Raw genomic sequence first — 28,000 nt, 5'->3', positions numbered from 1 at the left:
TTTTGTCATCTGTTTTTTTCCTCAAATATCTAAAAGCTAAAAGGAAAAAACCATCCGGTTGCTAGTAGTATAATAAACTCCAAAACACTTTAATAAGAACATCAAAAAGACTAATTTCCAACATTCACTTAAGGTTTTATTCTTTTTTTTTTTACAGCTTTTTTGTCTTCAGAGATATAAACATTTTAATTTTTTGTTGTGTTAAACTATGATACAGTGGGAGTAGAAATGAGCGACTAGAATCTGCTGCACAACAGCGAAGGAGCTCCCACAACAATGTCGACAAAACATTTCCCTCCAGGTCTCGTCTCTGATAGCCTTTTAAGGGATAATCGGGATGTATTATTCCTTTAATGCCTTCAGGATTCTATCCTCTGAACTTGTACACAAACGAAACATGAGCAGTCCCTCTAATATAAGTCTTATGTTTTGTGTCATTTTTGCAAGAATAACTCATGTAAAAGTATGTAGTGTCAAATATTCTTGCCCTCGTGTTTTCTTACAAAAATGAGGAAGGAGAGAGGGAGGGTAGGAATCCAGTGAAGTTTGGCTGTGTTGTTGGAGGTGGCAGGTTGAGGAGGAGGAGAAGGAGCAGGAGCAGTGAAGAGGAGGATTTATAATAAAGTAGAAATGGAACAGGGGAACCAAAAAAATAAAAAATAAAAAAAAAAACAAAAAACAAAAACCACCACATTGGAGCCATTAGCTAGCCCCTCCTTCCCGTGCTGCATACAGTGAGCGTAAAGTCTGTACTACTTTGTTGCTCAGTTTGTGGTTGCTGGTCAAGGCAATCTTCTTGTAAATGATGTCCGACTCCTTAATAGTGTCCACCCAAGGCACCAGTTTTCGGCCATCACGTTTCTTGGCTTCTGCCCAGGGCCCCGAGTACGAACCAGCCATCCAGTGGATGCTGTACCCATTTGAGGTCTTTTGGATGACTCGAGCTATCTGCGGCCGGTCTTTATATTTGGGGCAGCAAAGCGCAATCACATCCATAACCTCCACTGTCTCACTCATCCGACCAGGATCCGAGGAGTCACCTGCTCGCCTTGACTTTCGAGAGGACTGTAGAGAGCAAAGAACAAAAAAAAAATTTTTTTTTTTAAAGAAATTTCCTCAATTGCTTTTAATTAGCATTTTACAAAAAGAGTGTGTATCCATTTATCTCACCCCTGGGGTCCTCTCGTCACCATCACTATCATCATCATCCGTCTCTGGTCCGGCCTGATTGCGCGGACTCGGTCCTGACAGGGGGCCGGAGCCTCCCAATAGAGCATTTATGGCTTTGTTTCTGATGTTCGCACTGGCAGATGCTTCCCCCTCCTCATCCTCTTCATCTGGGTCCAGATGTTCCATCAGAACTTTGAACTGTGAAAAGTAAAAAGAAAAGAAACCAACTTTGAGACGAAGCTTCAGGCTAATCAGCAGTTATAACCATGCAAACCAAATATTGAATAAAGGGCAAAACTCATATTCACTGCAGTCTGTTTGAATTAGAGATGGACCGGTCCGGTATTACATATCGGTATCGGTCCAATACGGACCTAAATTACTGGATCGGATATCGGTGAGAAATAAAAAATCTAATCCGATCCATTAAATATCATGAAAGCACCTCACAAAACTTGCGACATGGCGTAACTCAGCTCATAACCTTAGCACGTCGGAGCAGTATGCATCACGTGATTAGAGAGGCTGTGGCATGCGAGACCTGTCAGCGGTCTGATTGAGCATTTGGATCCTTGCTACCAAGCTGGCATTTCATCTCCGAGAAAGTGATCCCATAGAGAAGTAAAGCAAGTGGGTAAGTTCATCTCTGAATGTTTGTAAAGCATTCGCACGTTAAGCTTAACAACCGATTTATGGAGCAACTGCCTCTTCTCTCTCCATCTCCTGTTGCTACTTCAATCATGAAACTGATCAATGATCGGCTTTTCTGTAGCAACTCCCGTCTCTCTTGTTTGTTTATGGCCGACTTTGCACCAGAAAGGGGAAACCAGTGGCTGAACAACAGCAGCACATTTAAGCTTGATAAGCTGTTGTTAGAATTTATTTAATATTACTTTCTACACCAGGATCCTTTTCTACGCAGCTGACGGCTGGTAACTGTGCAGGGGCGGATCTAGCAAGCTTATGCCAGGGGGCCAGATAGGGCATTAACAGGGAAAAGGGGGCACAAAGACATACTTTTCTTTCTTATTGTAATTTAAAATGTCTAGCCTTTATTAAATAATTATCTGAATCTTACACCCAAAGTTTTAATCTGATGTAAAATGTATAGAAGTCCATTACTGTATATAGTAACTATTAAGTCTAATATACCCTAGTAAGCTATAGTACTTTTTCCTTTGGTAAGGTACCATCTGTGCAGTCTGCAGTTCTGTTGAAGAAAGATGTTGAATCTACTTAATTATTGTGGAAAAATAATTGATTTCTGTGCCTTTATTTTTTTATCACATGCATTAAATTAAAGTTGATTACGTCGTTTAAGCATCGCGAGGGTGGGGGGTGGTTCCCTTTTTTTTTTTTTTTTTTTTTGCTGGCAGTTGGCAACTCTTACTTACTTAGGTTGCTTAATATTTCTGCTAAGTACTCTTTAAAATACCAGAATAGGGAGGATGGAGTAGGTTTAAGTTTATTAGATCGATCAGTATTGCTGAACTATGAAATATTTTGGGTGCAGTGTATTTTTTGCATACAGCCGTAACAGAATAGCTTTAGTGGGGGGTTTTTTTTTTTTACTTGAGTATGAACTTATACAAAATGCAGCAAGATATAAAAAAAAAAAAACAAACAAAAAAAACAAACAGTTTTATTGATTAAAAAATACGCTATATCGGATTCATATCGGTATCGGCAGATATCCAAATTTATAATATCGGTATCAGACATAAAATGTGGTATCGTGCCATCTCTAGTTTGAATCGCAAATTTAAGGCAAAACTCATATTTTAGCAAGTTCAGTAAGTAAGAAAAAAAATTATTAAAAAACATTTTTGTGTGATAATTAAATTCTACACTAAACTCGTGTATGTAACTGCTTAGAGGACAGACAATAATATAAACCAGTGAACTCAAAACACTTTAGTCAGGCTGATTAAGCTTTGTTACTTACATCTAGATACTGTTTGACTATCTGCTTCTTTACACCATCTGTCAGCGTGGCGTGAGCCATGTTGTTGGAGATAAAGTCGATGGTTTGTCGTGGGTGAAAGTGAATGTTGCCTTTTCTGTTCACTGCCTTGTCGTACACCTTGGCTGACTCTGTTGGAGAGTATTTCTGGATTTTACTGTTGGAAGACAAAACATTTTTTGGTCAGTTGTAGAAGTCACAAGGTCCCATTTTGGCAGATGTTCTGAGTTTGTTAAATCAATCCACAATTACTAACCTGTCAGAGAATCCATATTGGTTTTTCAGATGCTGTTTGAGCACCAGCAGAAGCAGAATGCCCTGAACTGCGTTTGCAAAGTCCAAGAGACCTGTGGGATTATCTGGGAGGAGCCTCATTACTTTCTCCACATCGTCCACATCCAAATCCTCCAGATCAGACTCAGACTCCGAGCTCTCCGAGTTTGCAACAGGTTTTTTCGTCTTTTTTGGCCGTCGTACCACATCGTCGTCAGTGTCTTCATTGTCCTCACCGTTGCTGTTCTCTGCATCTTCACTCCTCCAAGAGTCGCAGTTCATCTTTTCCTCATCATCCTCTCCATCTGATGTGTTCTTCCACTCTTTCTTGACCTTTTTCTCTTTACGTCTTGGTTCCTTTAGAAGAAGCTGGACAGAAAGGACAATCTATTAATATTTTTTTGTTCCAGCAGTGTAATTCTCTGGATTTAAAAAAAAAGAATAAATCTCAGGTCTTCCCCACCTCTTTAAAGGTTTGCAACAAGTTGCTGCCAGAGACGGACAGGGTGATGTCTATATGGTGCATGATGAAGAGAGGCTCCTCCTGGCTCTGGTATGGAAAACAAGCAAGGTTGTCTGCGATAAACAGGAGCATGTTTACGTCCGTCTTCTGCAGAAAGAAAAGAAATGTGGAGCTTGATCAAAAGTTAGCACTTGGTACAAAATAGCAGTGCAATATTACCCAATTTGAGTTCAAATGCTCATACATAAAAAGTTAACTGTGTATAGTGAAATCAGAAAAGATGTAATATTGTAGACTGAACTTCAGCATTTGTCGCTTAATAAAAAGGTCTTCCTTTAAGATCAGTGTTATCCAAGCTCAGCAACCAGAGGAATCTGAAAGCTCATGTTTTCATTTGTCTGGATTCCCTTTTCTCTCTTTACATTTGGCCTAATATGGGTATTATTGTACACATTGTGTTGTTCTGATTTGTTGTAATTCTATCTAGTTGTAACCAGCGGCATTTCTAGACTAATTTACATTTGCATAATGATGTCAGGCTAGTTCTAACCTTAAGAGTTGTCATAACACACCTGTTATTACACTTACCACAAAGCAAAGAACTCAAAGTATATTTTTACATTGCATACAGTTAATTAGGAAACACCATTTGCCACTAAGGAGTCATAACATGTGCCAAGATGAATGCTGGTTAACTCACAGCACTGTCATCAAAGAGGTTCAGCAGCGAGATGAGAAAAGCCCTCCGGTGTTGTCGGTTCCCCCGGATCATAGTGAAGAGGTGGGAGCAGAGTGCTGAGTGGGTCTCGTCCTGTCTGAATCCTCTTATGATGGATTTACGAGATGAATTAATGGCCTGCTGCAAACTGTATGACATTTTCATCCCAGCAACTGCCTTCATCTGTCATAAAATATATTGGGTGACGAGTGTTAGAAACACAGCATTTCTATAACTACTGGGACAATTATTACTGATAATGTTCCTTTTAAAAAAAGTATCATGTACATTCACTTTATTAAAAAGAACAGTGAATAAATGAATGGCTGTGGTACATTTATCATTAGATTAGACCAAAATCCTGAATGTTATGTTTTTTGATCTTCTTTACAGCAGAAGATCCAGAACATGATCCCTCAAGAGACTGGAAACTGTTCTGGCATTAAATGGTGCAGTGGGTAGAATAAATGTTGTGATCTGTACAGGGTGTACCCTGCCTTTCGCCCTGACACACCTGGATAGGCTCTAGCACCCCAAAACCCTGAACTGGACAAGCAGTTAAGAAAATGCACGGATGGATTTTTTTGTCACAAATCTAAGGCTCATCTTGTCCATACTGTATTACTGTTATTCTGGTTGTTTTTTGCAGCTGTTTGTGCTAAAGGTAAAGAGGGTTAAAAGAAGACAAAAAACCCCCAAAAAGTAACAAGGTAAGACCTAAATCTGGAATGCGAAAAAAATGAAAAACACCAACTCACGTGGATGAATCCTGTGTACTTCTTGTCAATCTCCACCAGCTGCTGGTCTGCTTTGTTCCTCATGCTGGGCTCTGGGTCTGTTCCCATTGCAATGAGGTAGGGTACACACTACACAGACAGGATAAAAGCAGTGAAGTTCACATGCATATGCATTTTACTTCTGTTCATGAAAAAAAGAGAAAACAGATTAAAAAGAAAGTAACTAGTGATTTTACAATAACTACAAACTAATGAATATTGGTTAGCTTTAAGATGCTTGCATACAAAAATTACTTTGAGGAAAAAAAGTGCTATCAATAGACCAAACACAAACAATTATTTATTGATAGTGATATAATAATGACACGTGACAAGTTCTTGCTTTCAATTACCTGAACAGGATGGATGAGACCCTGGTTGAGCGTGAGAGCTATGACGTTGAGAGCAAAGTGACGTACGCTGGATTGGGTGTGGAAGAAAGCCTCCAACACCTGCTTTAAATAAAGCTGCATAATGGAGCTGCTCATCCCCGAAGAGATGTCTCCCATCTCCTTCAGATCCTCTTGTTTGGACATTTTCTTCCCTACAAGTACAAAAAAACCATAAAATATACAGATTGTCCCTTCTAGACGATGTTCATTTTTATATAGTGAAGTAATAAAATCACTTGAATTGACAAAATGTTATAACAAGTATATTATTCACTGTGACGTCTAAAAGCTGTTTAAAAAAGCAAATTACTTACATTCTCTGTCTGCTTCCTGCATCCGCGTGTCTTCCTCCTGAAGGTATGTCTGGAGGTTTTTGAGGATCTGAATTTTGAGGTTAATTGAGGAGCCACTGTCAGCCAGGATGCCATTATACAAAGACTTCACCTCCTGCATAAACATCTGGCTGGGATGCATGATCACAAGGAAACCTGCGTGAAAAGAATAACAAAGATCAAATACATGTAAAAATAAGTAAATGACACATCCTTCTATATGATCTCAACCTGCTGTGGCCAGGGAATCATTTGCTCATCTCTGGTCTTTATATTATAGTCCTATAAGCTGGTAAAATGACACTGTAGGTCCTGGAGTCAGTCTAATCACACTAAAAAAACATTATGTTCTTACCTAAGCCAATGATGGCTTTGGTCTTGACCTCCTCATCTTCATGCTTGGTGAAGTATAGCAGCAGCTCAAGAACTTTCTCCTTGATAACAACCTTGACAACACGTCAACACATAATTACGAAACTGCAGACATTTTCATACATATTTTTTAAAACAGCAATCATAAAGTTGCATAATGAGCTGCTTCATCATAGCCAATTGTGGTTGTGGACAAGATCCTCAAAGAAGAAGATAACTGGACGTAAAGCTGTAATCCAAAATTAGACCCAGTTTTCATTTGAAATGTTCATTTCTAATCAATAATTAATCATTAACTACTACCCTACCTTGGTGGTGCCCTTGAACTCTTCCAGATCAAAATCAAAGTGTCGGGCCAGGGCACCCACGGTGAAGAGGGATCGCAGCAGGAAAGGCTTGTTTGCTACCAACTTTGTGTCGTTTGGGTCCTCCTGATGCTGAACCTTCAGCCTGTTAAGTGCACCTAAGAGGGGACGAAAAAAAACATTTGAATTGAATTTTTTAAATTCCATTCAACCTCTGACTGCTTAAAATGCAATTTTATATTTTATAGGCCTTCTGCAATGTTTTTTGGAGAACTTGTGGCTAAACTAAATCCACTCTTCTGAAGAAACAGTGGGATATAAATAGTTACATTTCTTTGGCTTTTGAATGGATTAATGTGGTACTTCAGCAGAGCTATGCTATCCCTATAAAACACAAACATTATTAATCCAGGCATTAGCATCTCTCACCATAGAATCTGTTGAAGCAAGCCCACACAAACTTATAGTTGTGTGTGACTTTGTTCACAACGGCTCCGAGACAGCTCACACAGTGTTGGACCACCTGAACACAGGAAGATAAACCATCATGTTATCTCTTTAACAAAACTGGTTACAGCTTATATACTTAAATTGGGCAAACTTATATAAACTTGTTAAAACACTGCTGCCACGCACCGTCATGCCATATTTGATGATGAGCTTCATGAGGTCTTCTTCAATGGTTGCAAGGAAAGTTGCACTGGGGTGCTCCATCAGAGGAACCACAAGCTCCAAAATCTTTGCCACATTACAGATAACCATGAAGTCATTGGCAGTCTGCAGGGGAAACAAAATATGAATGTTATAAAAGTATATTAGGAAAAATCAACTCAAAGAAAGTACTCCTTCTCCCTTTCAATCGAATCATTAACTTAACAACTGAATTATCTTTACAAATCAACAATATAAAGTTATAGTATATACTAGTAAACATTATCACATTAATAACTCTTCAAGAACAAAAAACGTTAGTAATTTTGAAACAACTTACATTACACTTTGTCGTCAGGTAGGGTTGCATGGTCATAGCATGTTTGACCATAAGCTGGGCGCTGATCTTGCTGAACAAGTACAAGGTGGTGATACAAGCCACTAGCCGTGTTGAGTTCACCCCCTTGTTCTCTATAGAGGGAAAAGGAGTTAACAATACATGCAAAATTACAGTACAAGTACAATGCTTAGGCAAGGATATACGTTTACATTTAAATATATAACCAATATATATCCAAACATACCTGCAAGAGACTCCTCGTATTTAAGGATGTGTTCAACCAGATTGTCGACGAGCTGAACACAAGCCTTTTCGGCTGGCTTATATGATGCGTCCTCTTCAGATTTGAGGAGCTAAAGAAAGGAGAAAAATGTTTATAAGGTTTTAAACAATAGCAGATCTCAAAACAGATATCTATTATATAATGAAGCTCAAATGCTAACATTTTGAAGAAGCTGTTCAAACCAATCATAGCCGGTGTCTCGACAGGCTGCAACCTAAAGACATCAGAGGAAATGATTAATAATATGCAATCATCAACTACTGGTTGAGAACTGACACCCTACTGTTTTTTTTTACATTTATAATTTTAAATCATTCAACAAAGTGGTAATTCAGTTAAATGTACCACATCAGTGATGTTGAGAATCTTCCTGGTCATGGTTTCTTTGTCATGGGCTGGAGTTGGAGTAAACCACAGCTTCTGGAATGTCTCATTCACCAGTTTCTATAAATAAGAAATGCAATAATAAAAAAATGAAATAATAAATATCTACAACGAATTCTATGAAGAATGGAAGCCACGTCTTAACAACCATCTGTAAGCAGATCCATACCTTAATTCCTTCCTCGTCATTGACCCTGCGGATCATCTTCACGCACATCTCAGTAATCTTACTGAAGGTCGGTTGCTCCAGACAAATATCTCTGAGGATTTTGATCACCCGTTTTCTCACACTGATACCAGTGTCCTAAAATAAAAAGCAATTAAATTAATAAACTGAAGTATAATTTTTAAAATGAATTTTAAAAAGAGAAAAGAGAAATGTATGCATTTGGTGTAGTAGCATTTTTTCACCCACAGGTGGCAGAATAAGACTGTAATGAAGAGTGAACTTCTCATGAACCCACTTGAACATTTCCATGACAACAGGGACAACAATCTCAACTGTTCACTTCCCAGATGCTAAGCACAGAGAGTAACTAGAAAGACTTTGAGTTCACCTGAATTTTAGTACTAACAGCATGTTGTCACGTGTGCTTTTTAATCCTAAAATCTTAAACTGCTGCTGGAAAACAGATTTAAATAGCTCACGCAATAGAAAACCCGAAACTGCCCTATTAACCATTTTTTTAGGACTCTCCAAATACATTTCTGATGTACACTTGGTGTACCCCCCTCCAAAACAAAACAAAACAAACCCCAACCAAACACAAAACAAGCCAACAACCGCATTACTAGCCCAGAAGAAGTGTGCAGCAATCAGAGAAAAACACAATATTTACATGTATGCAGTTCATCAACAGACACATGAGTATTACTAGTATTGATCTGTGTAAGAAACCCTCCTGCAGGTGCTAGGGACAGCTTAACAATGAAAGCACAAGTGAAGGGCCAAGCAAAAACACACCAACTAAGGCTACGTCCACACGTACACAGGTATTTTTGAAAACGGAGATTTTCCGTTTTCGTTTAAAAAAAATAATCCCGTCCACACGTAAAGGCAGAAATGAAGGAAAACACTGCTAGGAACATGCCAAAGCAACAGGTGGTGATATATTCCTAACCGTGTAGAAATGTTGGCCAATCAGAAGTCTAGAAATAGTAAACAAAGATGGGGCATAGGACCGAGTCGTATGTGTGAAGGGACAGTAACTGTGTGTATATGTAAGCATTTAAACACTGCAGAGAGTACAATTAACAGTAACAGTATTGTAGAAATTCATTTCACCGAAACAACGTGGCGCACAGTGTGACGTCAAAAAAGGCGCATACCTTTGACGCTACGTTTTCTCCGTTTTTCTCGTCCACACGTAAATGCAAAAACTGAGTTTTCAAAAATATCCACCCTGGCTGGAGTTTTTAAAAATCTCAGAAAACGCCGTTTACGTGTGGACGAAAGGTGCAAACGCATAGAAAAATCTGCGTTTTCAAAAATACCCGGGTACGTGTGGACGTAGCCTAAAAGCCCACAGTACAATGATGAATATGCCAAAACAGTGTAAAAGCTAAAATAATTATAGTAATGATAATTCTAATGCTATATTTCCTCATTATCTATGGAAAAACATCACGTATGTCCAAATCAATCAATTGGTACAGAATTGAAAAATGTTAGCTATTATAACCCAGCATCCTAATGTCACACTCAAGGTGTGATGGACATCATCACACGATGGACCTAGCATGTGAAGTCACAGCTGTGTTTTTTGCTTTTGCGCCTTTAGCACCTATATGCAAACCACAGCATAACTGGGAATAAGTGACTGACTGGACAACTTACCAGTATCCTCTCTATGAGCATGTCGTAATATTGCTCAGTGAGTTGGGGTCTGCTGAGCACAAACTTGCCCAGCAGCTCTACAGCTGCCTCTCTCACACTGGTGGAGTTGTCCATTAAACGACCATGGACACCACGCTGCATGTCGGACTGCAGACAAAGAGAGCAATCAGTCAGCATATAGCAAACTACAAGAATTACAAGATACCTTCTGAACAGAATGCTGCAGAATAAGAAGTACATTTTGAAAGAGCAAAGCCATACAAAGAATATAAGTTAAGACAGCATCATGTGCAGTAAAAAAAAAATGTTAACAATTAATGCACTTGCTACTATAAACAGAGATAGAGACATACCCTTGCCAGTATGCTGGGATCAACAGCCACGACCTCAGACAGACATTTCATGGCTTTAGTCCTTACAGCGATGGCACTTTCTCCAAGGACTCGTAAAATCTGGTAAAGAACAAAGAATGTTTATGTTTCTCTGGGGGGGGGGGATTGAAATGCTTTTGCTAAAAAGAAAATCACACTCTTACCTGTGTTAAATAAATATCAAAGCTCTGGGCGAACGGCCTCATAGAGGCCAAATAACGCACAATCAAACAGGCATCTTCATAGTCCACAGTGTCAGAGTTCATTCTGTTGAGAAGCAGGTTACAGACTTGCACAGTCACACAACTGCATTTGTGCAAATAAAAGAAAGTACACTGCTGATATATCGCACATTCTTACTTCAGTGTGGTGAAATGAGCTGGCATGGTCTTAATGATGTTGCGCAGGAACTTCTTGCGCTTCTCAGCACGCTGCATAATTTCTCCGGTAGTTTCCACCTCCTTGGCATGTTGCGGACCGTCTGAAGAGTCTTCGTCCTTTGGATTCTGGTTACGCATGGACTTTTCAGCCTCGGTGGTGGCATCGCGGAACCACTGAGCAATGTAAAACTTTCTAGCAAACTAGAATGCAAAACAGGTCTCAGTATTACATTCATAGCATTCAAAGAAAATAATTACTTGCAGTAAGGAACATTTTTATTTGCACACAGAGATAACATGAGCAAATACTGTTTTAAACCATTTAAGATATGTCTTCTTATTTAAGAGAAGAAAGATTTATTAATATGGTAGTTTCCAACAGATTCCTCAAAAGCCAGTTCAAATGCAATGTGAAACTTGTATCTAAACCTTAAAGAGTTCACCACATTCAACCTAATGAAAATACCCACCACCAGTGAGGCATCTGTCTCAGCGTTCTCCTCCAAGTAGTCCAGCAGAGCCTTCTGTAGCTGTTGGGTCTCATCGCTGCCTTGAGACTTTAAACGGGGAAGAATAAGTGGGAAAATATATTTATTGTGCCAAATGGTAGGAATGTAAATCATCAAGCAAGAACACATTTTCTGCATTTTACTCATTTCTGTCCCCATAAAAAACAAGAAAACAGTATCCTAAATCATTAAATTCAAAGCTGTCCTTTTACCTCTTGTACGATACGATCAATTGATCTCTGGTCCATCTTGCTTGTCACTGCATCCTTCCTCAGACGTGCAGCCACTGTGCCCAAATAGTCTAGAGATGCTACTCTCAGAGCCATCTCTGTCTGCTTATTACTGAACTGGTGTACCTAATAGGAGAAAAAGGCACAGGAATGGATGAACACAAGAACACTCTCATTGTGTGTGTCTGAAAAAAAACTGCTGTCATAAAGTTGATTTTCATAAACCACAGAAGTCAAGTTTGATCAACTGTGACACAAATGTTTTGAAAATATTGTATAAAATAAGAACATTTGCTTTCCTGGAGCCTCCATGACTTTTAACAAAGTCATCTCTTGCTATTAATCTGGATCATCTGTTCACAGAAACACTGAGAAAAATACTTGCATTTCCAGTTTAAAGAAAGATCTTAGTCATGCTAACCAGCAGTCTCCCAAGCAAACTGAGCAGCAGCTCTGCAGCAGGCCATTCTGGTTTGTTCACTGTTGAAAGTAGGTCCTGGACAAAGTTCTCAAATAATGGACGGTAATCTTCTTCTCCCTGCTTGCTGCCACACCTGAGGGAGGCAAAAAAAGGAAGAAAGGGGATAAATAACAGGAAAATAACTATGCTCTGAGAGCATAATGAGAAATGATTAATGGTAACAATTATAATCAAGGCTCAGACAGCCAACGATCAGAATTAAGACAGAAGTTTTAATACGGCTGAACAAGCTGGCAGAATACATCTGGAAAATCCTATAGTTACAGCTACTTCAAAACGTTCCTAGTTTGTCTCAATGTTGACTGATGACAAAAGGGATCTTAGCAACATTCAACAGTGTCATCAAAAAGTATAAATAGGAAGAAAACAATCTGAAATTACTTTTTAAGGAAGACTGAGAGGAAGTTTTGCGCAGTTCTCATTGCCGTCTCATAAGAGTTTGTTATCAACACGTCCTGATCCACCTGAAGAAGAAAAAAAAATCTTGAGCAAATGGTGTGTCTGACTGCATGTTGTATTGAATAAAACTATATTTGCTGATGTTTGTATGGGTTTTCATGTCAGCTTGTGCACCTACCTTGGTGTCATACTCTTCAAAAACATCTTTGTCACTGGGTAGGTGGACCACACACTGGATCAGCTGCAGAACCAGTGCTGTTACCATTTGGATGTACATCGGTTCTCCATCCTGGTCTGAACTGTTCAGCCTAAAACACAGAAGGTCAGGATAAATCACAAGTTACTACCATTGCACAATCCAGTAAAAAAAAAAAAAAAAAAACATCAACACGTCTGAACAATTTTTATTTCTACATTGATGGTCAGACAATTCTCAAAGCGCTCAATTCATGCATTAACCTGGCAACTCTGAATAGCCTCAAATTTATGTGAATTAGTGTGAAAATGGGTTACCTGAAATTCCTGAGGGAGCGTTTGCTGGTGGGCAGTCTGGCCAAAGAGGTAAAGATCTCCTCAAGGATCAGCTGCCGATGCTTCTCATAACGTGAGAACACCTGTATACAGCAGAATATGAAAAAAAAATGTAAAAAAGATAAAAATTGCAAAATAACATTCTGGACCAAATGCCCTAAAAGGATGCTTTTAAATAAACACTCCATTTTTGTGCAGACGTACCGCTGTAACTAGTTTAATGGCACACAGCTGAAGCTCACTGACATTCTCTACAAAGAATGGAGTGATTCCCATAGAAGAAACCTGGAAGAACGGGACATGCACAATATGAGAAATCACGCATGTCTGCATGTCTGACTTACACTAATGTACTAAGTGCAACACTCTTAGCGTTTACCTGGAGGATGGTGGTGTCTGTAAGCAACTGTATCTCTAGGAGCTCAGAGATGTTGCTGACAATGTCACACACTTTGTTGTATAACATGACTATGACACGCTGCTTGTGCGTGGAGCATTTTGCACGCTTTGCCTTCGAGCTCAACATGCCACCTATAAAAACAACAGAAGTAATTTTTTTAAAGATAATGAACATCATAAGAAAATTAAAAATCTTAAATTAAGAAATACTATAATTTTGCAAGCTGAAAAAAAACTTCCTGATTTCATAAAGCAAGCATCTATTTCAGTTTGCCAAACTGGCACTGGCTTATTTATCATTTGGTCTACTACTAATGTTAAGTTTATGAAGCATTTCTAAAGTTAATAAAGAAAAATGAATGCAGAATTCTTCCTGTACCTCCATGCGGGTCCACCCTGTAGACTGGATCGTACTGTGGATACAGTGTGTTCTGAAGATGAAACTTGGTGTACTGCAGCACCCGCTCTATGACATCTTCTATGTAGACAGCCTTCGGCATGTGTGCTGAGGTCATAATGTTCAGAGCTGTCAGACAGGCATCTGCAGACTTTGTGACTCTCTCCATTATCAGATCTCTCCAAAGTCTTTCCTCGTCTTCAGCGTCATGGTCCTGTGGTTAAAAAGTAAAGAATGTGAACACTTTCAACATCAATAAACCAGTGTCAGAATGAGGAAGGCTATTATGTATTTCAGGAAGAAATCTGGAGTATTTTTTATGATTGTCAGCTATTTCAGCATTATTATGTTTTGTTCATGGTCTCTGTATATAGATTTCCGCAGTGCATCACTGCAGGGAGAAAAATACTCCAGATATTAAGTAATGCTGAAAGATAAAGAAAAATAGGAAAAGGGAGGAAGGGCACTCACATGGTTCATCATGGTGGATAGCTTGGACCCATCCTGGATATTCTTTTCAAGGATATTCAGAAGCTTCACCAACTTGTCTGATGGGATCTGTAAGAACAGACACTGGTTTTTAGATCTACATCTGAAGAACCATTACAAACCCACAACATCCCAAATGATGTTTTTTTATGAATAAATAGAATATAGTACCCTGCTGGAGATGCCCATGGCCTTAATTTTGGCAGATTCGCTACCCAGCTCATTCAGCTGGTGTTTACCAAGCAGCAATTCCTGAGGTATCTCATCATCGTCTCCTGCTAGAAAACATAAACCAATAAATTAGGACTAAACTCTAATAAAATATAAGAAAACCAACATACCCACATTGACAGTCAGTACTGATACTTACCCATAGTAGTAAAATCCACATCCTCCAGATTTTCCAGTATGTTGTCAATGCTTGCCAAGAACCTCTTGAATGTAGAAGAGTCCATCAGTTCTTCTTGGGTCAGCTTGGGTTCATAAGCTTTCCGTTTCTTCTGCTTCTCCTTCATCTTCATTTTTCTGGCAACTAAGTGTGAGGAAAAAAAAATTAATTTTTAAAATTAAAATTTTAAAATTAAAATTAAATTTAAAAAAAAAAAAATTTTCAGGGGGTGTGCAAGAAAAAAATCTACTGTAAAAATCTGCTGTCAAGTTTTTCACATATCAGATTTACCTGATACTATTAAGCAAAATTAAGGTGTTTTTATGCATTTAAACATGTAAACACCCAACTCCACAGTCAAAAATGGCAGTTTGATTTAATTCTGAACACCCAACAAAGGCATAATAATCTCTTCTACTACACATGTTTCAGAAGGGAAACAAAGACCATTTGTAGCACTTAAATTACAGACCTTCACTCATGCTCGGAGGCGGCGAATCTTCCTCAGACGAGTCTCGGTAGCGGCTCCCTGATCCTCGGCGGCTGTCTCGGTGCCCACTTTTCCGGTGTTCCCCTGACCCTCTGCGCTCCCTCTCTTCGAACTCCCAAGCTCTGTCTTTCTCTCTGCGCTGCCGCTTCCTTGCAGCTGTAGAGATTTAGCATAAAATAATAAGGCCTAAACTCTGAAAAAAGAAGCTAAATTAAAAAAAATTCTCACATCTAGTAAAAGAACCTGCAAAAAATAGTTTGGTATAAGTTAGAATTGAATGAATTGACTCACACTCTCCAGTTGCGTCATAGTCTTCATCGGAGCTGACCTCAGCATATTTGGGCCTCTCATTTACTGTGCTTCGTTTCCTCTTGTTCATCTTTACTCTTTCACATAAGGGCATGGTAGACTCGATCTCTGCCAGCAGCTCTGGGGGCAGCTCCTTCAAAACTGCTGGGTCCATACCACCTGAAAATTTGACAATAATATTATACAATTATTAGCAAAATAATTTCATTGTATAGAGCAGACTTTCCCAAAGTGTGGGGCCCATCCCCTAAGGGGGGGGCGCAGAGCCATGGTAGGGGGGCGCGATATGAAAAGGGGGGGGAAAAAACAAAACGCTTGGACACTGCTAGCGCGGGGCGCCCACAGAAACGCAAAGCAGGAGATGAAGCATAAGTGAATATGTTTCCAAACCAACTTCATTCTAAGCCAAAGACTAGAAAATATGGTGAAGCATATCTGCCCTTTGGTTTCACCTGCACAAGTGCCAAGGTAGGTCTCCCCTGCAGAATTGGCTTTCCCTTCGTCGGGAGCAGCGCTTTACATTTTTCTTGTAAAATAAAGGGGGGCCTAGCAAAAAAAGTTTGGGAACCACTGGTATAGAGTGAAAAAACACATTGTAAATATAATTTAAAAACAGCTTCTTACTTTTGCCGGACTTTCCTGAGGAGAGTCGGTTCTTTCCAGACTTGCTGTGCCGAATGATCCTCTGGATCTGGTCAACTGATAGCTTTTTTAGAACCACTACAGGCTTGGGGCGCTTCTCCAAGTCCTGCACCAATCCCAGCCTCTCCAGTTTAACTTTTGGCTGGCCCCACATATGACTTTCAGTCGATCCACTGCCTTCCTTGTCACGATTTATCTGGGAGGAAAAAATAAGATAGGAGTGAGAAAAAACATCCAGTATAGTCAAGTTCAAAAATCAATATGTTCCACACTTCACACAATTAGAAAGAAAACATGGGCTTCATTCAGAACAGAAAATAAGGTGTGAATAATGACTCAAACTGAAATGAAATTGGTGATTTTGATGTTAGTTTCCAGTGTCTTGATAGCAAAGCACAAAGATATATTCCACTGTTTTTCCAAAAATATCCAGGTCTTAACTTGTAGAACAAACAGTGAACACATCGTGTTGTCGACACTGCAGTGCAGTCCCACTTCTAATTGGGAGTGACTAGCCAAAACTTAGGATGCAATTTTGGATGTTCCCACTTGTATTGCGCTTGCAGTGCAACAAGTATTTTGTGCTAATTGTGCTAAGTGAAAAGTGAGAGTGAGCAGCAGCTCATTGATGCAACCTTTGTTCACATTAAGAATATATTTAAGAAGCTTTGTTAAGTCTACAAATCCTAACTGAATAACATTTAAATACCTAACCAGCTATTTTTAACATCATTTCAGTCATCGTACCACTCTTGATCTTCAACGTCATGTCAACAATCTGGGCATAAAATTTCTTACAACATGATTTTTCCCATGATTGTCCTCACAGTCAACCCGTTGTGAGGACAGTCATAAATTCTTAGTGAACACTGCACTGGCAGCCTTTCCTACACAACCATAGACAGACATGCTCTGTCAATTACCAGCTAAATCATTGCTAAGTACTACTAAGAACTTCCAGATGTCTATTCACTACAGAACCACTGGTGTTGTCCAGCTCTACCTCCAAGTCTAGCCTCGCCTCTATCCTAACCACAGAGAGCTCTTGAACTTCAACCATTTGAACTTCTAATCTGAAGAGAGTGCATATATAGTTTGATTATGTCTGGATAATTTAAGCATAGAAATTGAAGCATTTTGTGCCCTTTTTCTTTGGCATCGCCAGTCAAGATGGACAGGAAAGTCAGGCCTAGTACATAACCAAACAGAGGACTAGCCAGGAAGGACAAAACCTTTGGCAGAGGGGTCACACTCAACCAGGTGAAGTGCTTACAGAAATGATTTACTTGCATGCAATCCCCCCACAAAAAAACAGCAGTGGAAGATTTCTTTAAATGTGCTTGCTTTCATTCATACAAGATAAACAAAATAATTACCTCTACTTTTTCTACTCTAAAAGACAGTTAAGTGCGGTTAATGTGTTAAAGAAAATTAAAGACCAACACCGAGAATAAAAAAAGGCTTACAAATGGGAAACTAAAACCAAAAGAGTGTATAATGGTATGATTTGGTTTTGTGAGATTGCAGGCAGTGACAGCTGAATGATTGGTAGGTGGGTAGATATTTGTTTTGGATCAGCCCAGATCACCTTAGGGATCTGGAAGTTCTTCAGTGCGCCACTATGCCCTCCCAGAAGCTGAGCAGGGAAAGAATCTGGAAGTTTAGCACCAGAAGCTGACGAGGGGAGTTTGGAACCATCTTGTCTACTGCTGCTCCGACCAGGGTCTCCAGTGGAGGAAGCCCTGAAGCCAGACCTATCTCGATCGCTTCGGGAGCGAGAATCAGGGGACCGCCTGTCTCGGCCAGTCTCACTCCGATGCCTCCTATCCCTGTCAGACTCACGGTCCCTGTTTGACGACTTGGGCAATTCTCCACGTCTGTCTGAGGACTTCTCATCATGTCTGTGCTTTGAGGATTCCCGACCTTCTCTCCTGCTGTCATGCTTATCGATCCTGTTCTTGATGACTTCCGGTCGTCCATCTGGTTTCAATCGCAAAACTGTGTCAGAACCCTCCACAGCAGCTGGCCCACTAGCTGGTTCTTCAGGCCAGCGTTGGGCCTCAAGGGCAGGGACAGGGGCAGCCAGACAGGGGTCGAGCTGACCGTCAGCTCGGCCTGCCTGCTGGAGGTCGATGCTCACCATGAGGGGAGGGCGGCTGGCACCGTTCCCAGCTGCAGTGGCCTCTTGCGGAGTCAGTTTGCCAGCATTGCCCCCTCCTGTTGATCCGCTGCCCGGGGCACCTGTGGGCCCACCTGGTCCCCCTGCACCTGGTTCCAGGGGAAAGGAGTCCTGCTTTCTCTTCTTCAGTGGCTTGTCTGTAAAGAGAGAGACAAGTAATTAAAATTAAATACCATGACAAGATGCTATAATTCAAAGCAAAACATTTTTTAGCTGTAGAGTTATATGTAAATGTTAATTCTATGTGAACTTCTCTTACACACCTTTATCTTGCACCTCCTTGGAGCACTTCTCACTAGCAGCCTCTCGTTCTATCCTTTCAATTTCAGCAAGTGCATCCAGCTCTGCCTCATCATAAGGGGAACTGGGAGGCTGAAGTCCACTGGCACCACCTACTTGCTGCTGATGTTGCAGCCGCGCTCCCAGATTTTGCTGGAGAACAGGAACCTGCTGAAAGCCCAGTTCTGCCTCCATATTGTCTGAGTTCTGATCCATGCCTGGCATAACATCACCTGAGATATTAACAGAAACATTTTATGTGGTTGGATTCAAAAGGGGTGGTGGTAGTCCTGTTGATCTAAAATGATGCATCACGATGTACCTCATCAGCATTTCTAGTAGATCAAATAGCTATGAAACTGATGGAGAAAAACAACATCTCACCTGGGGGATCCGACTCATTTGACTTGACCCTGGACAGCTTGAGGGTGAGCTTTGTTGAGTCCTTGTTTGGAGAGCTAACAATGTCGTACATATCTTTCTCCTCTTTTACTATTGGGACTTTCTTTCTTTGCTGTAGCTGCTGTTTCTGGTCAGGTACTCCTTCCCTTGGTGAGGGTGCATACGGGGGTGGTGACTGGAGAATCAGTGGGGGACGAGAACCCGCTGTGAAGAAGGAAGAACACAAGGAAGAGGAGATAAGAGTAGTGAAAAAGTGACATTCTTCAGAAAACATTAAACTACACAAATCCAGACATCTCTCTCTGATGAGGGATAACAGCCTCAAAGCAGTGTTTCAGAGTATGTAGCAGCTTCTCCCATAATGAAGAAAAGGTAAGCAAAGTGTATGCACTGTAGTGCCTCCTTTCCACTTCGAGTGTCCTTACGTTTGGGCGTTCCTTCACTGCTAGCTGGGGAGCAGCCTGACTGTGGAGATCTCAGAGGAAAAGATGGATTTCTCATGGCAGAATCACCCTCCTCCAAAAGAGAGACAATACAAACAAGTTAGCATGTAACACCTTTACACTCAACTTTCAACATTGCTCTCAATTATATCAACACAGCTACTGTTAAGACCTAAATAAATTGTACCAGATAAATATATTCAGGGTTTTATTGTGGTATGTAGTAAATACACATTCATCTATTTAAAAACGGTGTCAGTTGTACCTCATTTCCCAGTCGATGTACAATGTTCAGGTAATCTTCAGTACCGTGTCTGTCTGAGTGGTGGTTGGCAGCATTAGGGATCTGCCCTGTTACTTTGCCCTCATGGATGTTTCTTATCCCACCTGGAACCATGGGACTGGCCACAGACACTAGCAGAAAAAAGACATTATTTTATTATTATCCACTAGTAGGGAAATACAAACATTGCTGATTAAAACAAAATAAATACAATTCTTTTGAACTGGAGGTGTACCCAAAAATTGCTGATAAAATAAGTAAGTATGCATATGACCAGTGATTTTTTTTAAATGCTTCGAAGTTCCTCAAAGAGATTTCATCAGGCAAAATAATAAGTGAATCAATAATTTCAACCATCAGGACCATATAGAAAGGCAATCAGAAGTTAGCTCATGAGAATTTGTATATGAAACCTACAAGATTAAACCTGCTGACATGTAAATAACTCATGATTTTGTTACAATTGAACAGAGAAACTTGAGTTCTGACTTCGAGTGCCCCCTTTTGTAATAGCACTCCCCAACAACTTCCTCCCCAGGGAAGACAATGTATCCACCACACCATAAATACTGTTCAAGTATGGAACAAGAAGGTGAATAAAAGCCCAAGCAATCAAGGTTATTATACCTCACTAAAACGAATCTAAAAACTAACAATAGATATGAAGAAAGATTTGAGTTAACTAAAAATAAAAAAAAACACATATTAGAAAAAATTGGAGAAGCTAGCCTTAATTTTAATCCAACTTAAAAACAAAACAAAAAAAACTACATTTCAACTTGCCTGATGAGGCTGTGCTGTTTGGTGAAACCGCTTTCAAAAGGTTTTTCCTGACATATGCCTTTCATACAGTTATAATCAAAACGACTAAAACTAGCACAGAAACCAACAAACTAAACATTTTAAAACAATAAAAACTAAACAACAAATATTTTTGGAAACCAACTGAAACTACGCTAAATTGTGAAAAATGTCAAGATAAAAAAAAAACTAAAAAAAAAAATTATAATAACTCTCCAAGGCATAAACGAAGAATGTAATCTCGATGCACCAAAACACAGCTGATCCACAGTCTCCACCCCACAAACCACAGACCAAATGTGTCAAACACTAGGACACCCAGAGGTCCAGTGTTCATGCCCAGATGTGTCAGAGCTATTTCAGAACAAGAGAGAACAACACAAAATATGCACAGTTTAAAATGTGTACCTAATCAGTGTATAGTCAACCTGTTTGTGTATAAGGGCAAATATAATATTTGAGAATCGAACAACACACACACACACACACACACACACACACACACACACACACACGTACGTGTAGAATTAACAGAAAAAGGTCATGTTTGTGTACACCAGCAATGGCCTTGTAAATACAAAACATAAATATTTCCACAAATTATATTTAATTATAGGAGCCACAATTATCTGATGTGAGAACTTCAGTGTACATTCGATTTATGTATGAAGAATATGAATTCAGTCAAACCCCTGCTTATTATTCAATCCAAAGGGAACAGAGTTTCCAGAAGACAAAGCTAAGGATATGGCTGACGAAATCAAACAAAGATGCCATCAGACTTAGTCGCAAGTTTAACATTAGAAAAAAAATTAATGATGAGTTCTGAGTCTCCATGCATGCGCATTAACATTAAACACAGGTTCTCACCTTGTTGAATCTGTTGGTGTTGGTTATAGCTGGGTGGTTGTTGGTGGGGATACTGCTGTATGTAACCTGTGGCAGGGCTCTGAGGAGTGTATGGGCTGGGTACTGGACTGTTCTGTTGGCCCATGTACCGGCTACTGGAACCCGTCGGAGGTGTCACAAACCGGCTAGAATATAGAAAATGTAAGGACAGCAAATAAGAAGAAGCACACTGCATAAACAAAAAAAAAAACCCAAACATTTATTTAAATTCAAACATGATGTATTTGTATTGTGCTTTAATTAACATTTAAAATTTAAAATTGGAATAAACCAGATTCTTGTCAATCTTACCTTGGTGGATTGGGAGAAATCGCAGCTGGCTGGAAGTTTGCAGACTGGGCAGGGCTATGCATGGAATTCATCTTAAAAGGTTGTACCATTGGCTGCTGCATGACATCTGTTTAGAAACAAAATTGAGAATTGAAATGAATAACCTTTATAGAAAAAAAAACCCAAAAACACAAAGCTTGATTTTTTTGTTTTTATATTAGTACCATAACGACTTAATGTGCAACAAGTAATTGCGCCCATACTTTTCTCCCTGAAGATGCCAGGGTTCCTGGCCAGCATGGTCTGCAGCAACAGTGGTGCATCTCCCTCTGGTTCATCGCTACCCAGGTTGTCCTTCAGCTCTCTGAAAACACACAAAACGAGTTCACATCAAAACAATGAGGCAGATTAGAAAAGTGTCAGATTTAATGTCAAAAGCAGAAAGAAAATGCTGAATACATTTTAAGCAGTAAACAGAAATTTGACTATATGGCCAATTCGGAATCAGCAAATAAGATAACATGAACATCTTTGAACTGGATTGGAAACTGGAGCACCTGGAGAGAACACAAATAGTTTTCTCTTCAGTACACGGGTTTTTGGCTTTTTATGTGTAGTATTTGCACCTAGAAATGTTTCCCGCAGTGGAAGCATTAACATTCATGGTAGTCTTTCATCTCTCCGATTCATTAAAAATTAATCTTTTGTGTTTTAACTAGTTAAAGAATTAAGCAATGCAAAGCATCTCTTCTGCTTTAAATCAGCTTTAAAGCCAAGTTATCCTGACGTCTGAGCTTTAACAGCCAAAACATTTCCATGAAAACATGTTGGGGTTTTTGTTTGTTTATTTGTTTTTTAGTTGGCCTTTTGTCTTTGTTCATCCAGACACCATATTGTCTTACAGACACTTATATACTCACATGTGCTCTGTGGAGACCTGGTTCAGACCATGGGCTAGCTGGGAGGCCAGATTCTCATCCCGGCAGCCCAGTAGGCATGTGACTTCCTCCGCAATCCTCCCATTGTATAGGAGGCTTTTAGTGGTGGTGGCAGGTAGAGGAGAAGGGAGGGGCAGCTGGTTCAACACTAATACAAGAAGAGAGAGTTTTCAGCAAATATACATTTTAGGAGTTAAAATGTGAGCAATACAGGACATAAGGTCTCAGAAAAGTTTAGAGACGCAGAAGTAAATGGGGGGAAAAACAAAAACAAAACAAAAAAAATGTGCATGCAATCACTATTGCACATTTACATCTGTTCAGACCGAATGTTGCAGTTTAGGACTTAACACTGGGAGAGAAGACATAACAGAACTGTGAAAACTTGTGTTTGTAACATAACTATGTGACACTCACAGTCTGTGAGGCTAGCGATCCCAGCAAGAGTGGTGATGGGAACATGAGGCATATCCCCATTCATGCTGAAGGTGAGGGTGGGGGAGTGTGTTGATACACAGGTAGATCAGGGGGTCGATGGACGACACCCGTCCTCACATCTCCTGGCACCTAGCAGAGACAGGGAGGTCGGTAAGAGAAAGACAAAAGCTGCTTTAGTGAAGGACAAGAAAAGAGAGAAAGAACTGCTGCAGTACAGAATTACAAAATGAGTTAATGGTCATAAAAATGTATACAAAGAAATTATTTAACACAAAAATGCTATAATTAGTCATATTATTTAAATATAAAAATAGACCCAAATATTTGTGTTTTTTTCTGTCTGCCTTTATGCTGACATTGCGTTTCATGTGGCAATGGTGTGCGCTGTAATAAATGTCCTGCTAGAGCGTGTCAATCAAAATAAAATGCTGTGTTCTTCATTGGTTATTCAATTATGATCTTACGTTTTTCACAGCATTTAGTAATGCCATGCAGCTAGTACAAGCGCAGGTTAGTTGTGTCACTGAAGAAATGCCCCACAGATACAAAAGCACCGAGAACTGAATCCTGAGGAATGTACCACAAGGCGTGATTAATGGTTACTGAGGCATGTTGTGTGTGTGGCAAGTTTTCAATGTCACAAGGGTGGCTTTCTTTCAATCTGGCCTCATAATCTCTCATTTTTATATTCAAAGTTTCTGATTAAAATTGGTTGCAACATGTGCAACCCTTTTGCTGACATATATTGTCAACTGAGGGAAGACAGCACGTTATATATATGCAAAACCAATGAGCCGCTCATTGGTAATGCCATCGTACAAAGCCAAGCAGGTACAGTAGCACGAACTGTACGCATCACAAACCGACAAGCATACAGTCTGTGATGTAAAAACATTTTTAGTACTCAATTTCACTCCACTATTGTTTATTACACAGATGATTCAAAACAAAAACTTAATTGCTAAGTCAATTAACTAAAGTGCTTTCCACATTGCCCTGTGCTTTAACATGAGACAGTCTGGGACCTAAATGCACTTCCTGGGAATCATGTTAAATATATCACTTTTTTTAAGGTTAAGAGCTCTAATGTAAAGTGTTCACTTCAGAAAAAAAAAACAAGCTCCGAGTGTGCATTGAGTGGTAAAATAAGCACATACAAGTGAATATTCTTCTCTTGTCTTAATTGCAGACACGTTGCAGTTTGTTTGCAATTCGTGATTATTCTTCATAATGTGTATCAGTATATTCTCTTTATGAAAACACGTGCAAAGTCAGATTTTTCTTTGTGAAAAAAAGCCTGATTTAACAAAAGTTTTTTTTATAAAGTTGCCAGAGACTTTTGGGATATCCATAATTTTAGTTTTGTGTCTGAGTGTGTACTTGCTTTGTCGTATAGCCCTCAGGTCACAAAGTTACACATCAACACAACTAATTGTTACATGACATACATGTCACACTAAAAATACGCTACAAATTTTTCCTGAATCCCCACATAATACTAAGTAATACTACTGAGTTATCTGGTTAGACAATAGTACTTTCTGAGTGCTATTCAATAGTCAGCTGTTTGTACATTTGTGGGTGCTACCAGCAGCTCCCGTCTCCCAAGTATCACAGAAACTGAAGCTGGATTTCCAACAGAAATGTTGTTAAACCCAGAACTGCTGCAGGTTACTAGGGCATTATCCACCTGCACCACCACATACTGTGTGTGTGTGTCAAACAGCTGTGTGACAAAGGCCTAGGTGTAGCTCTCACCGCTTCAGACTTTACACACACACACTGCTGTCAGTGCAAGGTGAAAAAGAAAGAACGAGAGAGAGAGGGAGAGAGCGCATAAAATGATTGAGCCTACTGTAACTGCAACAGATATTAGCACCTGAACATAAACTGTTACATTTTAACACCTGCCAGGTTCTGTCCTCCTTTTTGTTTTACTTTAACTTTTTTCTTGCTATATTAACTTTTTCCAGCCTATTATTACAGGTAAATAATGGTTAATGTAATTTCAAATCTTAACAGTTGTAGCTGTGTTAAAAAAAAAACAACACTTAAGAGGCAGGGAGTAATGCGAACACACTGCAAATGATTCCCAACTGTAAATATGCAATCCATGCTTCTAAATGACACAGAGCAATATTTTCTGTAAAAAGTATTTGGCAGAGCACTTGGCTATGGGTCCTTAACCCCACTTTGAGAACCACTGATTTATGTGACATTGTATTTTATTCACACCTCTCCTAAGAGCAGAAATGCAAAATATACACAAACAAATATTGAGGAAGGGGTGTAAATGCAATAGGACAACATCAACAAAACTTTAAAAGCTTGCCTTACTCAGCTAAATGAAAGGACTAAGACTGACACGGGATGACTGCCCCTCAGCACACGTTTTTAAATATTATACAGCCTCAAGATAATGCATTTCCATAAATGAGCCACAACCATTTCTAATACCAAAAGCACTGTTAATCTGAATAGGGATTCATCTTGTGTTACTACGATTTAACTACATTGCCTGATACCTAAACATCACTCATTTCAAACCATACAGCTCGCTGTGAGAAACCTTGAAAACCTGTGGCCCTTTTTTTGGATTGAAATCCCTTTGCTTGTTAGATCCTTAACCTCTGACAAATGTGTGTGTGGGGCACACAAGCAAAGAAAAAATGCAGCTGAAACCTCTTGACAAGATACTTTGCACTTTACACTATTTTTAAAATCAAGACAGGAAATAACAACAATGTCAATATAAAGGGTAAGTAGTTTAAGCTTTTGCAAATATAAATTAATGATACCTTTTTGACGAACTCTGTGCAGTCTCCTGTGGACTCACTGACATTTCAGATAAAAAAAGTCCTTCAATCTGCCGAAAAAGAAAACAGCTTTGCATCAGACTCTGTAATCTAAACCTACATTTTACTATTAGTTGTAAAGACTTCAAAAGAAGTTCTGCTTACAGCTAGCCAATGGAGCTAAACCAAAACAGTAAAATAATGCCAGTGCCTGCATTATTGTTTTGCTATGAACATCTCGTTAACACTACATTATCCGTAAAATTGAATGAAAAGTGTGTGGCACTGGCTTCTAAGAGAGAGCAACAAGTTTTGATCGACTTCCGCACATCACTAAAGCCATGCAAATATGTAAACAACATACTGCAACGCGACATGAACTGAAAGCATGCGATCCCTAATAGGCAAAACTTATCGTGCGCGGCAAAACTGTTGCAGGGTACCGACAGACGGATACTGTAAACAGTGCATTAGCACGCGGCAACTTTAGCATGCTCAGTGGTAGAGTGGTTTCCCTATGCATGCAGGGGTTTGGCTGACAGCTGTGAGACTGACAGGCAGGAGGCAGCACAAAGGAACAGATGCACTGTGATGGTGGCGGTAGTAGTGGGGGCTGCATCCTCCAGAAGCCAGCCCCCGTGCACATTCTGCACACTGGCTAATTCGAGAAAGCCAACGAAACTGTACTGGCTCTGGTCAAGGGGGAAAATATCTGACAACATGCATACCTAACTCAAACAGTAAAGCAGGGGCAGAGTACGTTTCTGCGCGAACCATAGTCAAAATATTTCACAGCAGGTTCGCCACCAAAACCACTACTAGCCCTGCCAAAGGCTCCAATAACCCGAAACACAGGCTAAGATGTCAAACAGCATTAATAATAACAGCAAAAAAGTTAGCTCCCGTGCAGTTAATATTACCATCAATTTCAATGTTTATCTTAGCATAACTGCAAGCGGCAGCTCGCTACTTGCGAACAAAACCTCTCCAACCTTTGCACTGCCAAGAAGTTGACTGTCTGGATCGTTCGAGCTAAGCGTGAAGCTAGTGTTACCACTGAGTATAGCAGCTAAGATGAGTAACGCTAGCTGCCCAACATTCACTAACAACAATAGTCGTGTTTTAATAGCTAGCCAGTTATGCTAACTAGCTGTAAATGTTGTCAGTTAGCTCCTAATGCTGCTGCTCGTTCAAATAAACGGAAGGCAATGCAAATAATACAAGGAAGCGTTACTAGGGGTTTATGAATTTTTAGCAAATTTCCATTTTGTTCGGGGAGGAAACGGCGCATTTGTAAATAGATGTAAAGAAAACGGCACAGACTCCTAATTCCGTGGCAACGGCCCAATCCTCGGGCTCGACAAATGACATCCAGTCGAGGCCGTGCGCCTCGGCACAGCAAAAACACACCTAAGCTAGCCTGGCTGGCTAGTTCGCTAGCTTCCGTTACCTCCCGGTCAACGATTAACGACGCCGTAGGTGGTCTCGCGGCAGAACATTTATCAACGTTATTGATAATAGTCGGAATTTTAAAAGTTGGATTAAAGATACAGATGTGTGATTATATTTACCTTCGGATGTTGCGTTCAAAGGGAGGGGAATGTTTTAGCTTGGTTTGTGTCCGTATCTCTAGCTCCCCCTTTCTTCTCTCTCGCAGCTCCTCCAGAAGGAACTCTAGTGGCTTGCCAACTAGCCGATGAGCTAGCCTGCTAGCTATCAACAATAATCCGGGTCGGGCTGATTCGTTCTTCTTCCGTCACTCAAGGGTGAATATTTCAGCGTACAATCATGGGGAAACATTCGTTCTTCGGAGTTTCAGTCGGTCTGCGCCGACATAATCAATGAATGCAGCCAATTTCGACAGTAAATGAGAAATATGACGATTGTTGCGATCATCAAGAGGCTCTCCTCTCGTAGAACAAAATGCCGACCGGAAGTTCTGCCGTCTGACTGACCAAAGATCTCAGGAGTGACTCCCTCCATCGGCGC

The 28,000-nt window shown here is 39.9% G+C and overlaps 1 protein-coding gene across 4 annotated transcripts; it reads right to left on the bottom strand.

Moving 5' to 3' along the window:
- nipbla (NIPBL cohesin loading factor a) lies at positions 1–27,999 on the bottom strand. 4 transcript variants are annotated; one of them, XM_005722057.1, is made up of 49 exons: positions 27,583–27,999; positions 26,015–26,082; positions 23,196–23,345; positions 22,761–22,926; positions 22,104–22,204; positions 21,862–21,967; positions 21,532–21,695; positions 19,843–19,991; positions 19,560–19,650; positions 19,117–19,338; positions 18,717–18,965; positions 17,863–18,590; positions 16,257–16,470; positions 15,615–15,791; positions 15,306–15,479; positions 14,816–14,977; positions 14,617–14,723; positions 14,428–14,514; positions 13,939–14,170; positions 13,540–13,691; positions 13,365–13,445; positions 13,143–13,243; positions 12,808–12,937; positions 12,612–12,694; positions 12,171–12,303; positions 11,732–11,875; positions 11,481–11,567; positions 10,991–11,211; positions 10,795–10,897; positions 10,613–10,711; positions 10,260–10,406; positions 8,592–8,726; positions 8,384–8,482; positions 8,199–8,252; positions 8,000–8,108; positions 7,756–7,886; positions 7,401–7,541; positions 7,194–7,287; positions 6,768–6,922; positions 6,443–6,533; positions 6,070–6,243; positions 5,717–5,907; positions 5,346–5,453; positions 4,570–4,770; positions 3,870–4,016; positions 3,390–3,775; positions 3,116–3,290; positions 1,171–1,368; positions 1–1,065 (listed from the first exon to the last, which is right to left on the bottom strand). In XM_005722057.1, the coding sequence occupies exons 3-49, from the start codon at positions 23,257–23,259 to the stop codon at positions 703–705; spliced, it is 7,626 nt and encodes a 2,541-aa protein (XP_005722114.1). In that variant the 5' UTR covers positions 23,260–23,345; positions 26,015–26,082; positions 27,583–27,999; the 3' UTR covers positions 1–702. The 4 variants fall into 4 exon arrangements, with proteins under 4 accessions (XP_005722114.1, XP_005722116.1, XP_005722118.1 ...); XM_005722059.1 differs by having other exon boundaries at positions 14,617–14,720; XM_005722061.1 differs by having other exon boundaries at positions 18,415–18,590.
- Position 28,000: the final 1 nt, after the last annotated feature.

This window comes from Pundamilia nyererei, unplaced genomic scaffold (genome assembly GCF_000239375.1).
Source record: "Pundamilia nyererei isolate P.nyererei 1_Seehausen unplaced genomic scaffold, PunNye1.0 scaffold00006, whole genome shotgun sequence".
Classification (NCBI taxonomy): Eukaryota; Metazoa; Chordata; class Actinopteri; order Cichliformes; family Cichlidae; genus Pundamilia; species Pundamilia nyererei.
Note: the sequence above shows the minus strand (reverse complement) of the source record. Positions and strands in the feature narration are given on the sequence as shown.